General features: G+C 38.5%; 1 protein-coding gene across 1 annotated transcript in view; it reads left to right on the top strand.

The window, feature by feature from the left end:
* The window catches only part of MIPOL1 (mirror-image polydactyly 1), a 186,560-nt gene extending 173,339 nt beyond the window's left edge, over window positions 1-13,221 (top strand). Inside the window, exon 13 of the mRNA XM_033063229.1 lies at window positions 7,677-13,221. Coding sequence (XP_032919120.1) covers window positions 7,677-7,743 — 67 coding nt within the window. The 3' untranslated portion in view covers window positions 7,744-13,221. The remainder of the gene's footprint in view (window positions 1-7,676) is intronic.
* Window positions 13,222-15,967: the final 2,746 nt, after the last annotated feature.

Genomic DNA, 15,967 nt, shown 5'->3' with positions numbered 1-15,967 from the left:
CTTACTGTTCATTTTGAGCAAATTTGAAACTCTTTGTCTTAGATAATAAATTTTTGATATTGCTTTTAAATTTTCCTGAATGTGGATTTAGAACAAACAAAAATCCTCTAAAAAGGAAGTCCTTTGTTCATCTCCTGAAATACGTTTCTGTTGAATATAGCATTAAAAAACTGGCGAACTTTTGCCAGACACAGTTCAGAGCACAAATTGAGAAGCTGAGAGAAAAAGGCTCTGTATTCAGCAATTTTAGGCTCTAATTCAGCAGGATACTTTATTATTATTATTATTATTATTATTATTATTATTATTATTGTGTTTGTGCGCATGAGACCAGATCTGAGACTGCATTGCTGTCAAGAATGTGAGGAGGAGTTCAGAGACACAATAAGATGGTCCATGATTCATGGCACTCTCATGGTACCAAACATCATTACCAAGGGGCATCAGGAGTTTTCAGGAATTCATATTTTCTCTCTTTGAATGAATCAATACTATGGCAGAATACCTTCTGTGGGAAAGACATATTAGCATGAGGTAAAACTGCTAGTTTTCCATAAGCAGGCAACACAGATTGCCAGGAAGTCTTTGGCAAGAAAATCCAGCTCATATCAGCACAAACTTCATGGAAATGTAAGGGGTACACTGTAAGGAGTAGGTTCCCATGTCAAGATTTCTCCTAAGAAAGGAGAACTGTGTCACCAAATGTGTGGAAACAGAATTTTTCAGTGCTAAAAGTAAATCAAGCTTATGGAAGAAGGTATAGAAAAGGTTTTTCTGGTTCAAATATAAGTAGTAAACTTCACATAAAATTGCCATGTAAACTGTTAGATTCAAGCTAGAGTAATGAGGGAAATTTGGAGATTTGATTTAAAAATCTGATTTGTATCATTTGACTTCTTTATTTCAGCTATTGTTAATATTTTATCTCTAATATCAGCTGCATGCTCAGATGTGAATCCTGGTCTTTATGATATGTTGTAGATTTCAGTGTTCTGAAATACAGTGTAGTTGTTTCAGGGTTTATTTTTCTTTCTCAGAGGATCCTTTATTTTTGGCAATCATTGTAAGCTGTCCTGAGCAAGCATTTGAAAGTAAAGGAGTGAGACCTTTCATAAGGTGGCATTAAAGCCAGTGTAGAAGCAAAGTCCTGATTTTGTATTATTCTGCAATGTGTAACAATCTACATCAATGCAAAGTAGGGTGAAATGCTGTCAAAATAGACCAACTGTGTTTGCTGCTCACTTTTCCTGCTGCTAGTGATGGCACAAGGTGAATAGTAATGGTGAGCTAGCTCATAATCTTCCAAACAGAAGGTAGAGGGCAAACAGTTTGACAAGATTAGTTGTTGTGGACCACAGATAAAGGCTTAATATTTTAGCCAAGGCCTGTGTAAGCCAGGTTTATTTTGAAATATGTCTGCTGCCAAGAGCCCAACTGTCTGTATTTGCTTCTAAGTTTAATCATATACAGAATTACTCTTTTGGGTTGAGAAGACACTAAAAGGGATTTAATGGGAATGCTTGTTTGGTGCCTGTGCTTTTCAGAAGCAGAATGGTTTGCCCTGCCAAATGTAAGGCCTGTACATTTAATGGAACATACTTTTTGGAGTGACATTACAAACAGTGTTGGGCAGGCAGGAATTGGTGGCAGTGCCTGCAGTGATTAGATTCAACACTGTGGTCTGCCATGGTTTAGAGTTCACTGATGCTGCTAAATCAGTCTCTAAGACTTGTGTTTTACGACCAGAAAGGACCATGAATACCAGTCAGCCCAGCCACCTATCTGACAGAGGGCACTGAATTGTACTCAGCATCAGGTTGAAAACCATGGCTGAACTCCAGCATGCCATTTAGAAAGACACACAGACTCTGATCCCAAAAAATCCAGAGGAAACTTTGTTGAGAAGAGAGAGTCAGCCTGTGCATTGGAACTAGATGTGGTCTTTATCACTATGGTGGTTTATGAAAGAATTGTTACAGACCATTAAATTCAATGGACAGTGATTTTTACTGAGATGATAAAAATATTATTGTTTAAAAGGCAGGCTTCTGAAGTGGCAAAAATAATACCTGAATTGAGGAATAAGGATAATTTAAAATTTGCTGAATCAGCCGGCAGTAAGAGGGTGATGGCTGTATAGCATGGTAGATAGGTCATGCTCTGCAAGGTCCTATCCTTGATACCAGGCTTCAAACCAATGTGTATTTAAGTATTTTATTCAATCAAAGCAGCCTCAAATTTTGAAACTGAGAACAAGCCACCCCAACACCCAGTGTTAGCACAGTGCTGTTCCTTTCAGAGGGAAGCAGCTGTGGTCCAGTTCTCTCTTGCAGATAATAGAACTGAACCAGTTTGCTCCAGCCTCCTGAGTAAATGATCCTATCCAAGTGACTGGTTTCTGGACAAGACCAGTTATCACAGCAGCCTCTCTTCTCTATGTCATTTGTTTCCTTGAATTCACAGAAAATGCCTGAAAACAAGTATACCATTTAGAATTCTATGAAGTTTATCAGAGAGGAAAGGTAAAGGAAAAGTGAGGGAAATTCTAAATGAAATTAAGTGACCTTTTTTATATGACCACTCATCAAACAGCCATTCACTGAACTCCACTGCTAAATTGTTTGCAGTACTTTTGTCCAATGCATTTTATTTATCTAATATATTTTCAGAAGCTTAGTTTCTAAAGGGAATTAGTGTCAGCAAAACACATTCCACAAGAAGCCAGAAATCATGCAAGTAAGGCCATCTTCATAGCCTGAGCCTAATCTTATCTACTGGAAAGATAACCAGGGGTTATATCTTAGGTTTATAAGCCATTATGTAGCATTTCAAAATCCAGGATGATTTTGTTTTTATCACTTAACTCCCCCATTTGCAGGTAGAAACCATTGTTTTTGGCTAGTCTATATACTGCTTTGCAGATGAGGACATGGGCTAATTGAAGGGTCCCCTTTCTGTCAGTTGTGTGTCCATTTTGTCTGTTTCTGGGGCATGATTCCCAGGAAGGTCACTCCATAGCTGTACAAGTGTCATATTCAGAACTTGGGAGTAAAGGCCACTGTTGTCTTTGGGGTGAGTTCCTTTGGCCAGAGATTGAGCACTGTGGAAGGATGTACCAACCTGTGTGGATTTACACAGTTGCATAGTTTTTACTGATCCCAAACTACAGGTTAGAGCTATACTTCTTCAGCAGAATACGTGAAAGAGAGAAGCAAGCCAAAAGTCTGTGTAAGAGTGACCAGTAGAGAGTAGTAGGTAACTACTACTTGCACTGACCTGTTCAGCTTCTGGGCTCCCAGAGCAAACTTCTCTGTCAGTTAGGATTTTAAGTCTGCTTTATGGACACTAAGTCTAAAACCAAAGCTGTTTTTACACACAGGAGTAAAGCTTTGCTAAAAGTCAGAGCAGGATCTGTGTAAGAACACTCCACATAACAACATACACTGCACCCAGGCATTGACAGCTGTGTGCATAGGTGACAAGGGAACACAGTTTGAAATAACTGCAAGAGAGGTTGAGAATGGTTGAGAATTTGTCATGGGGAAGACTCACCTAGTAATGATCTTGTTCAAATAGCTTTCCCTTAAAGATGAAGATCTTCTTAAAGCTTAGCAACATGTTTAAAATGACATAATTAAACCTGGAATATCATAGCAGCAAGCCCCTTATGGAATTCTTTTATTTCTATATAGAACACAGATTGAACTGCTTAATTCCGAATTTGTATGGAGGAAACATTAAGCCACTGCAGTTCAATACTCTTAACATTGTGTCTTTTGCTAACTAGTAATAATAATGGGCCAGGTGTCCCTTTCCTAAACTGTGTGTTTTATTTAATTTTTCCATTTTGTGGGAGCATTACAGAAGTATTTCATGTAGATAAAAAATATTTCTAGCCATCATCTTTGTGCTTTTCATCAATGCAAATTCCGTCTATCATGAAAAGCACTGGACATTTTTACTTTTTATTTTTGGATATATGTAAATCACTAGAAATAAATCCAAAGTTGTACCTATCCATCTGAATCCACAGTTTTTCCTGAATTTTATATGTCATTTTGTATTCACTTTGCATACATGCATAAAATAATTGTGTAAAGGATGCTGATGTGGCATTTGTCAAGAGAATTTATTTGTTAAGGGACAGCTTTTCTGGAAGTATTTGAAGAACCAAGAAATCATGAAGGTCATCCACTGCAGTTTTCAAAAATTTCTAAGGAAGAAATTGAAATCTGTGAGAATGGGGAGTGAGCCCTTGGGAGGCTTTGTAAAGCATTCCAAAAGGTGTGTGTCTGTCCTTGCACATTTGGACCCTCAGCACTGCAACAGAACAGCCCACCCCCCATATCATGCTTCTGTCTGATTTAAAATATGAGCTCAAATACTTTCTTCTTAAATGACTTACTCAGTTGCTTCATGAGATGCAAATTCAGTGAGTGTCCTTGCCGCATTGCAGGAGGAAGTGTCATGTTGCACATTTAACTTACACTATGAGGACTCTGCACAAGCAAAGACAAATGTCATTTGTTAGAATGTTAGGATTTGGTAGAATTTGTCTCAAATGTAGTGAGTGCTGCTTTCAGTGAAGTAAGATTTGGTGAAATTACACAAAGTAACAGAAGTTGCTTTCTGCGTGTCTTCATGTCTTCCATATTTTGAATAAAATCTTGCAAACATTCAGACTCTTCCTAGCACCTTGCATCCTTCTCTTTAAGTTACCTTTAATCTTGAGGTGAAAAACTACTACAGCAGTTTTCCACATTGAGCTGCTGAGTCTCCAGAGGGAGCTGCCTGCAGTGTCCCACTGGGCTGGGCACAAAGCCTTATCAGCAAGGGCTGGCTCTGCCACCCTCACCCTGGCGGGCAGCACCGCACTGGCACGAATGCCCTTCTCAGCTGCCTTTTATTACTCACAAAGAAAATGTTGCTTAGTGTGAGTTAGGATGTCAGAGTTGGGCCCTTGGTGAACAAAGAGTCTAGGATTATCATTCCAAAAAGCCCCCTGAGGCTTGTATCAAGAGTTATTAACCACTGATTCAGCGCATAGCATTATTTTGTAGGCTTAAGTGGGATTTCAGTGGTATATTGGGTCTTGTGTCTGCATAGGGGTAAATTTTGCCCTCTGTTATTTTATGTTATAAATAGCTGTTACAATTTCTCTTTTACGTTGTTGCTTAAATCTCTTTCAGAGGTACAATGTCTTAATCTACTACTACCTTTTTTTCCTTCTGATAAAGAATGAATAAATTTGCAAATCCACAAATGACTGAAACAAAAGGCAAATAAGCTCTGCATGGTTTGTATTTGGTAAGGAATACCTCATTTTGATGATTTCAGTCATCATTCATTTGAAAAGCAGAAACTATGATTGTTAAGCCTCGTTATTTTCAATGAAGCCTGACAGTTTCAAGGTTAAACAGAAGACAGCTACTTTCATCCCAGTGGTATTTCTCTTCAAACATGGGGAGCTCTTTGCTGACTTGTTCTGCTCTGGTGTGCAGTGCCAGTGCTTGGTCACACAGTGGTGCACATCTGAGCCCATCTAAGCCCAGTTGTAGGACAGTGTGTAAGCTGTGACATCCAGCTTGTGTTTCCCCAGAAGGAGCCTCAGTTACTGAAGTCATCCCCACCCCCCCTCCCCGGCCTTGTATAAGCCACACAATATTTCTTTTAACTGAACAGTGATTTAAATAAGCCATGATCTCAGATTTTACAGGTTTTATGCTGTCTCCCAGAAAAACAATTTTCAGCCCAAACCTTCTGTTTGTCCAAGCAGTTTGAAATGTTTCTCCAGTGCTTTTATGTCTCTGAAGCACATTAGAGAGGGTGCTAGCATGAAAGAGACCTCCAGCAAGAGTTAAAATGGCTGAGAAAGCTGCTGTGCTTCTGAATACACATGCTATTGAAAGAGAACTAATCTGCCATTGATTTCTGAAATTGCACATACACTGACAACAGATGTAACAGGGAAACTGCCCAATAAGAAAGGCTGACAAAACTGTGACGGATCAGTAACTCAGTTAAAATTCTTAGAACTCAGAAAACATTGATGTATCCATGTGAGAAAACTTCCAGGAGCAAATAACTTGTGAAATCCCTGACTTTATACTTGCATGGACTGACAGCATTGAGTTATGGATGTTTGGGTGCTGCCTCTAGAAAGACAAAGTGCAGATATTATTTTACAAAATCAGGGGAAAATGCATTAGTTAGTTAAGAAGGAAAAGTGACTATTGGAAAACTGAAGGGAGAGGAGTACCTAAGCAGCAGATTTTACCTGTGCATTCATTCCCTCAGAGTCCCTGTGGAACAGCTAGAAGAAGCTGAACTTTCCACGTACTTTTCCTGGTGTCTGATGATTACATTTGGGTGGTGAATTCTTAATCTCATTTCAGGAATTAAGTCACCTGGTGAGTACAATGAAAGGTGTAGCTTCATCGTGCTTGGTGGTTCCTGGAAAACAAGAGTGTTTCAATACATACCAAGCACTTTAGTCATGACTTGTGGCAATGAATCCATGTTGACTAGTTTATGTGCACTGAAATTACTAATGCATTCATGAGATAAAATGCATTTTGCAATTTTGATAAAGTTGTGTTATTTTTATTTCCTATCTGCATTTCTCATGTTGTATAATATTTTTTTATTGTCTTTCAAGATAAGAAAAATATGGTCAACTTTGTAACAATGAATACAGCTGTTTGAACCTGCAGCTCTGTTTATCCATTGTGGAAGCTGTGTGTACAACATTCTGCACATGACTCTGAAAGTGTTCTGCTACACACAGTGTCTGCTTTTATACAGATAGTTTATTTGTGGGAGAGCTTTGACTGAAGAATGTAATAAAATACAGATAAATTGAAGAAATATCTTGAATGCATGATTTTTGGAATGCTAAAGATGAATGTGTGTAGATGCAAAATGATGAACAAATTTAGTCCTTTGCATTTGTCTACTGTAACAAAAGAAGGATCAAATTAAGCCAATGAGATTCTGAACATGTTTATAGTGCCTGTGCCTTAAAACTAAGAGGATTGGGCAGCTCTCTGTCCTACTTATTTAGACTGTGAATTTTTCTATAGTTGAATTGAAAGAAGCATCATGCAGGCCGCCTTCAAAATATCATCATCCACATCCTCAGAAACTTGACTTGTTGAGTATTTTGAAAAAGTTTTTACTTAAAACACATAGGCTTTTAGACATAAATTTATCAACTGGATAGTAAAAGTATCTGTGGGATAATGAACAAGATATTTTTAAGGGGAAACAGTAGTTAAGTGCTACATTTAACAAGAGCCATGGACAGCTCGTATTTTTAAAAGTGCAAAAGTTAATTGTCCTGCTTACACCAAAGTGTATCTGTACCACAGGACTGCTGCACGGGGTTTTGTGTTAATGCCGTACAGGGACCTCAGATGCTCCACGCACTACAAAGGAAAAGTGAGTTGATATATATCACTGACTGCAGATGGGTTGGTTTGTAGGTTAAAAAGTTTTTCACAAGTTGTCTGCATTTTCCCTTAATGTCTGTCTTTTACAGTAGTGCTTTGTTTCTGAGCGTGACCACCACCAGGACAGCTTGGTTCAGTGCAAACACTGTCTCTTTCAGCCAGAACATTCCTAACATTAGCTTCCTTTTTTTTTCTCTCCTCTCCCTCTCCCCTTCCCCCTCTCAGGTTGGAAAGGCTGGTGGACGTCCTGAGGAAGAAGGTTGGAGCAGGGACCATTAGGACCGTGATCTGATTGAAAGCTGTAGTCTAAGGAAGCTTTCACATCTGGTGACCAGGCTGCTTCATTCAGCACTGTGTAAACACTGAAGCCTTAACTTAGCAAACAGTTGTTAGAAGTGGGACACTCCAGCGACATTCCAAGCTGAGATAAAATCAAATCATAAATGTTTAACTACTTTGCTGCTGAGTTCTGTGATTTGTTAAAATGTTTCACTGCAAACATGTATTTGTTTTTAAGCAACTGCATTGTGGCACTGTATATTGTGAAAAATTATGTAGATGTAGGTGCTTATTTAACAGTCTGTCCTCTCAGTGTTAGTAGGCTATATTCTGCTGCAAGGCGCAGCGTGGTCATTTTTTAAAATACTGCAGGCTTCAGGTTCAAAATGCTGCAAAGCAGGTTCAAAATTTAAATTCCTAATTTTATTTGTGAGACTGCAAATATTCCAGTATTTGTATGTTAAATATATTAATTGATAAAGTAGGTTGGCATTCAAGAAATATCTCTCGCTGGTATATTGGATATTTTTTCCTCCTTACTCATAGCCCATTGAATTGCAGGTAGTAGCTGTTGCTACATCAAAGGGCAGGATAAATACATATCTTTATACAACAGTTGAATACCTTCTGCTAGTACATGGCATTTTCAGTGTACATTAAAAAGAAATTTACAACTAGGTTTCACTGGAAGTACAGCTTGAAAAATTGCAACATGAAAGCCTTGTGACATTGTACAGTATCTCAGACAGTGCAGAAAGTTTCCTGTATTTTTTTTAGTCACTCCACTTTCCTTTTATATGAGGGAAAAGCTCTCAGATTTCAGAAAGCACCTTATGAATTAAAAATTCACCTTTTCACAGTGATTACCTCTTCTCATCCCTTTCCTACAAGACTTTTTGTCTGCTTCTAAACCTCCGATTGCTCTGCAGTGCAGGAGTACCATCCAGGCTGGGTTTGAGTCCAAAGCGCCAATCCTCAGCTTTTTGTATTCATGAAGGACTTAAAGGCTGAAGTATAGACTCTTACAGGGAGGGGAGAAATTGAGGGCTGGGGAGGAGAATTTGGGGTACACAGACATTATAGACCTTGCAGATATGTGGGAGTTGTACTTAGAGTTATGTTTGTGACCCAGCCATCTCCCTGGATAAGTCAGATCAGTCCTCATATAATCCTGCTCAAGAAAGCAGTTGTAATCTCTGAGCACCCCAAATTCAATAAAGAATCTCAGCAGCCAGCTGAGCTTTAGTGTCTCCTCAGGACCAGCCAACTCAGGCAAGGTAGATGTAGCTCCTAAAACTTCCATTTGTTTGTTTTGCTTTGTGTTTAATGTTGTTTCATGGTCTTACCTCTTAATGCTTCCTTGTACAGATGTTGTGATAGTGCAGTCTATCTGAAGAAAATGAAATTTTAATTTTAGATGTAGACAGACACATTTTAATGTCTATTTTTTTCTTTCAAACCTTCTTCACCTGCAGACCTAAGCCCCTCCTAGTTTCAGCTGACCAAACCTAACCTCTTGCAGAGAGATAAGTAGCATCCCTCCGAGCCACATTTACTCAAGTCACTTCTAGAAACTTCTGAAGTGTTCCTTTTTGACCTTTGGTCAATCCAAAGATAGTCAGTGAGTCTGGAGCCTCTCCCCCACACCCACTCAGTGGGAAGAAATTTTAATGCTTCCAAACCAGAGGATTGCCACTCCCCAGACTGCAGCCCCTTCACCATCTCCTGTGTGCTGCTGTTCAGCTCTTTGGGTAACTCAACAGCTCTTTGTCCTACTGTCCTCTCTGAGCTTTGTGCACAAGGTGGATGACAAGATGATGACCATTTCTGCTCAAAGGAGGTAGTCAGGAAAGAATAAAGACAAAAATGTAAGGACTATCATGCTGTGCTAGACCAAAGCCCAAAGACTGCCTTTGGCAATAGCAAATAGAAGATGCCTAGGAAGGGGTTAAAGTCAGACCAGCACTGGTGACCACTCTGCCAACTGATGTCCCAGCAATTTGTTTGTTAGAGGCTTTCAAAGCCAGAGGTGGTGTCTTTGAATTGAGCAGCATTTCTTCATGACCTATGTTTTAATCCATTTGAATTGTCTGTATCTACTTGCTCTTTTCACAAGATGTTATGCAGTTAATGATGCATTGAATGAAGAAATACTTCCTTTTCTGTTATGAACCAGCTGTATTCATTCACTATCACCTAGATTTGTATGAGAGAAATGGTGAGGAACCATTCCCTGTTCATATTGTTGCTGTGTCCCATGTGATTTTACATATTTGGCATCATTTCCCCCACTTTTGCCAAAAGTACCCCTAGTTTCATTTAAAAGATCTGTCTCGTGTTTTTAATTGGCCTTGTCATGCTCTGCAGTGTTTTTACTGAGATGCAACCAGATTTGTGCTAGTGTTCAAGATACAGACAAAATGTGACTTTAATGGTTGTCATACTTATGATGTCCGTTTTATTCTCTGTGCTATTTGTAAGCATTTTTAGCATTGGACTTGTTCTATGACAGATTATTTATTGGTATTAATATTTATGTAGTAAAATGACAGCTCTAGATCTCCTTCCTCAGTTGTAAGGTTCAGCTCAGAATTCATCATAGCTTGTATGAAGACAGAACTGTTTTCTGAATAACTTACCATTTATGGCTGCTGAATGTCACCTGTTGTTTTAGCATTCCCTGGCAACCAAGAGCTCTTATTCCATCTCTTCTCACAGCTCCTCTTTAATACTCACAGTAGCAAAGTATCGTCAGCATTTCCATGCTGAATATGGTTGTATGAAATACTGCCATCTCCAAGTGAACACCCTCTTCAAGAGGAGTTCTTAGTTAAGTTAACATGACCTCTGGGACAAAGATCCCTGTAGGACAATAAGGTAGTTTTTCCTTCACTGTGAAAATTAGACATTTATTCTTATACATTGTTTTAATTAACTTTAAAGCATTTATTTTTCAGTGTAAAATTATTAGTTATTGCTTGGCAGCTTTTAGGAGGAAGTTGCTTGCTATTTTGAAAATGTAAGTTTACTAAATCAGGGCTTGTGCTCCATGCATGAATGTGCTAAGTTCCTCCTTCCCCTAGGAGTGTCAAGAGCTCCTCACCTTTCCCCAAGTATTTCTGTGTTCAAGTGAATAATCTTGTGAATGCAGGCTTCCTACAGCCAGACTGTTTGACCTCCAGCCTCTTGTGTCCATTGGCTTTGTTTGGAAAAGTAGGGTGGGCCATGCAAAAGCCATCTAGCAGGCTTGATATCAGATACATTTGATTGCAGGTGATACTTGATTCGGGAAAATTTAATTAAAGTTTTGCTCCGTAATTTTCCTTTTGACACATTATACCTAAGGTGAAAAAATAGCTCCTGTCTCTGTCTTTTGTCTTGCACCAAGCAGCCTGGAATTCAGTGGTAATTAAAATTAGGGTGTTTTGTCATAAATGACAGATGTGCATAAATCAATTTGAATTGTAATTAAATCAGATGTGTTGATTTTAAAAATTCAGCTGGAAATGTTTTTATTGTTTGGAAAGGACTGTGGGAAATTTACTTTGTCGAGAGTAGAAAGATTCAAAAACAGTTGGGTTCTCCCTCTTCCTTGCTAACAACCTGGTGTGTGGTCTTTGGCAAATTCCTTAGTGACTGTCATTAAAGGCATGCAGTCCCTGAAGAGGTTCCTGGGCTCCTCTGGCGAATTTGCAAAAGTATCTATGTGGTTAATGTCAAAACACTTTCAATTCTTCACCTGCTGAAGTGAGCAGCGTAAATCACATAGGTCTGGTAGTGGAGGCCCAGCCTGTAGTGCCCTCAGCAGAACTTCTGGCCCTGTTGAGCCCAGTCTAACTTCAGGCTTTCAGTATGATGAGGGGAGGAAATGGTCAGTAGAGATAGGTGGTAACAACAACATGGGTTATTTGGCTTATCATATGGTTTATTCATTGAGAACTGATTGATGCTGGTGCAGAGCTCTGAAAGGAAGAAGAATCCTGCCCCCATACCGCAGACAAATGCAATTGTCACTTCTGTCCTAATGTATGTGAGAAAGATGAGATTGCATCCGATTATGTACCAGGAGTAGCAACTCATTTCCCTCCTGATGGAAAACAGTTCATGATGAAAGGTGGTTCACCACAGGTGATTCTTATGGTGACAGCTGTAATTACTGGTCAAATTAGGGTCCCTGCTGTCTTGAATAGAACAGAGATACTCAGAAATGTTCTTCCCCTGTGAGATTTTGTGTCTCTCTCTTGATGATCCTGCCGCACGTTATGCATTGGGAGCCATTTCTGGTATATGCCAGGGTAAAATATGTAAATAGCATCATGTTGGCTCGGGATAAGAGCATTATTAATGCTTTTCAGCACTGTAATTATATTCCTAGTAAGCCTTCCCTAAGCCCTCACTAATTAACAATATTGTGACAAATCAACTTTAACAGAAAAGAACTGTGGACCTTTAGTCTTTTAGTACTATTTTTCATGCAGGCCACAGCTGAAAACTGGTGATGTGGCTTTCTCTACTAGTGTTGGAAAAACTGATGATATTTGAAAAGTTCAAAGCCAGTTCAGTCTTGTTGGTGGAGTTAGCTGAAGTCTGTTTGATTCCTCATTAAATATATTCACAGCAAAGTAAGATTCATTGGTTAATCATTAATGTTAAGAAATATTTAAAACTGTTTTTATAAATAAGCTACCATATTGAAATGGTTTAGTGATGTCAGTATGTGGTCATATGCACATTTATTTATTTGCTTATTCCAAATCAGGAACATTTACAAGGTTGACTTTATGTATATTCTTAGCAGGTGGTCAAGAGTTGTAACTTCTTCAATCCATGTACACAAATGAGCTTGCTGTCTAAATGTCAGGGTTTCTCTTTGCCTTTATTTCCTTCAATTAGAATAAGGCTGTTGGTTTTGATGGGTTTTCTTCTTCTTAACTTACGCTGCTGAAGATCTTCCTCCCATGCAAGAATCAGCTGTGAGGCACATGGGATCCCTGACGGGCAGTTCTCTTGCTGCGACCACAGCATTACATGGGCTGACTCTTATCGCTGTAACGTTTCACATCAGGTCTGCAGAACTGGACTTTCTCTGTTTGTTCTTCTCATGCATTGGTAAATAAAATGTATTCACAAGTTCAAAAAGACAAAGTAGTGTTCTCATATTAAGTCGATTATAAGTCAGCTGTTGAGCTTCAGTGTTCTAAACATTTCATTCTTCAGTTTTGTTGGGAGCCCACGTGTTCTGGGAGGCTTTTAAACAAATACTTGAAATGGTTGAAAGATTTACATTGCCAGTGCCTAGCTAAATATGTAGTCTTTAGAAAAGACATGGTTTATTTTGGCACCATTTGACCAACTCAAATATTTTAAACATTTGTTAAGTTCGAGCTTGCACATTTGAACTAAAAGTTTGCATTCCAAAATTGCATCTCAGGTTACCTGTCTCTTTCTCTTTTGTATTTTATAATCCCTTTATTAAAATAGTCTGCAAAAGAAGTTGGGTTTGGAGTGTGGGGGTTTTTTTTGTTAATTGTAAAATATTGTCATTAAAAATCAATTTTAAGGTAACGTATATGGTAACTCTATTCAACTAAATGTCAGAAATACAAAGCCACAAGTGTTTTCAGAATTTAGGACTTTATGTTGGTAGCCAAGACTTGGTTGTAAAATTAATGGAACACAGTAATAGTGGGAGCAAATCCTGCAGTGCTTTACTCTTCGTCCTGTTACGTACTGTGATGGATAAGTACTAACTTTGCTGGTGAGTGCAAAGCCAGGAAATAAAGAAAATAGACTGAAAAGTTGTACTGAACTGATGAAATAGAACAGCTGAGGAAAAGGAAGAGCATTCTTTGACCTGGAACTGGTTTTCTTTTCCTTCCTTTGGCAGAAAGGAGGAGCAAGGATGATATTTAGTCTAATTTTTAAAAAAATCCAAACAAAACACAAACAAACCCACCGTAACAAAAAAAGAAAAAAAGCCATCAATTTTATTTTCTTTAAGTTTTAACCTGAAACTTGTACTGAAACATGAAAAGTTGAGAATTTATGAATTGAAATCACCATCTTTTGTTCAAAACCTGCCAATCCCCTGTTCAGGAGTCCTGAGCACAGCGACTGTGTTCGTGCTCTGGCGTGTTGCCCAGGCGGTTGCCAGCTGCAAAGGGTCACACTCTTTTCTGAGAAGCTGTCATCAGGGGAGCTGGGCATGTTCCCTCATGGTGACCTCAGGCCAAAGGTCCATGCAGTGCCACGTTGACAGAAGTTCATCATGGTTTGAACAACTTCTGAACATGATAGATGCAGATCCATTTTCACATGGTAGAAGAGCAATAAAGCTAATAGAATTGGTCACAACTGCTTCCCAGTTGCCACAAAAAGACATGTTTAGGATCGCCCTTGCAGAATACAACACAAATTTATGATGACTGGTACTCTCACATGAATGTGCACACTACATTTCACACACTGTCAAAAAAATACAGTGGTTTCCCGAATAATTCAAAGGATGAAAACTGTTTTCTTTGTTCATGAACTAAGTATTAACAACTAATTTCTGAAACAAACTTATAAGAAAAATCAAAACATTAAGATGCAAAAATGAAAAGCTACTTTGGTACTACTCTAATTTAGTGTATGAAGTCACAGGACTTTGTCCATGATTATTTGACTCACTGATGTGATGCCCCTATTTCACAGGTTTTATGATCAAGGAGATAAATGTCTTAAAAATCAGTCTATGAGAAATGAGGCTACTGGAGTGGATGTAAGTCTAAGTGGATGTAGCTATCAATTTAGATGTTGTACTCTTTAAATACAAGATTTCACATATATCTAAGTAAAATCAAAAAGTTAATTCATTTCTTCACTAGAAATAAGATAACAAGTAGTATGGTCTCCATCAATACATGCTCATAACACTAAAATCATCCCGTTTGGTGCTTTAATAGGATAGATAAAAGTACCATCTTTGTTTCTTCCACTTTAGGCAGGGAAAATTTTCTGTCACCCTTAACAGTGTGTGGAGTTCAAGATAGCAATTAAATTTTGAGCAGAACACTAAAAAGAATTGGGTGAAATCCAAATATGCATGCGTGGAAGCTTTGCCTGCTTCAGACGTAGAAAAGGAGAAAAAGTTGTTAAAATGAGTGACAGAAATACTTTGCTATGCTTACATATAGAGTTTGAAAACCTTCACAGAAGTCAAAGCAAGACACGGCTGTTGTAAGATTTAAAAGTAGATATTTTGGTAAGGTTAAAGTTGGTATGTCAGCATAAGACTAGGAAATTATTTGAAAATTGGTTGTGTTCATTTTCTTCATTAAATTTGTTTTTGATAGAACAAGCTACCTTGGTTCTGAATTTCAGATAAAACATTTCTAATTAACACTTAGCTATTTTTGTCAATAGATAATGAGTATGAAAATTGCCAGTGTCCCCTCTGCTTCTGTTGTCCTATTGCTAAGGTTTTCTCTGTATAGACAGGACTCAAAAAAAGTTGTATTCAAATACCAAATATTGAGTTATATTTAGTAGGATCTGAACCCTTCTACAGTTTTCATCAATAGATCTCAGAGCACATTTAAAAGAAAACTTAATAGTATTTAGTCCCCAGGTTGGCAGAAGTGCCTAAATGAGCATTTGCCTGTATGACTGGCCAGATGTGGGGCAGCTCTGTGTAGGAAGGCAGTGGCAAACAGCTTGAGGGGCTGCAGCCTTTTCGGTGGACCTGACTGATGACCATTGGGAATGTCTGGAAGATCTAGTCTCTGTTAATTTACAGCTCTCAGGGATTCATTCTCAGCTATCCAAGACAATCAGTTGCCACTGTATGAATGAAAGTAAGAAAAACTGTCATTTTGTGTCATGTATTTGCTCAGTAGTTGCTTTAAGAAAAGTTATAAAGTCGTATCGGCAACAAATTTTATGTATACAAAAGGAATCTTGTAGTCCTTAACAAAAATAGTATCCCTGTTGGACTGCTTTGGAAACTAACATTTGGCTGCTGGGCCAAAAATATGGAAAAATCTTTGGAACTGTGTACCTCTCCCATGGACTATACCGGAGAGTCAACAAAACTGAATTGCACCATCCTAATTTACTTTGAGTTTCTGCTGTTGTCAATCGCAGCAATGTTCAGCTGTGTGGAAGGAAGAGTGGCTCCTTGGAGACAAAGAGGAAGCTGTGGAGTTTCAGGGCATCTGAAGATACATTTGAAAATGAAGGGATTTCTAGGAGTT

This window comes from Catharus ustulatus, chromosome 6 (genome assembly GCF_009819885.2).
Source record: "Catharus ustulatus isolate bCatUst1 chromosome 6, bCatUst1.pri.v2, whole genome shotgun sequence".
Taxonomy (NCBI): Eukaryota; Metazoa; Chordata; class Aves; order Passeriformes; family Turdidae; genus Catharus; species Catharus ustulatus.
The sequence above is the reverse complement of the archived record's forward strand: the minus strand, read 5'-3'. Positions and strand labels throughout refer to the sequence as shown.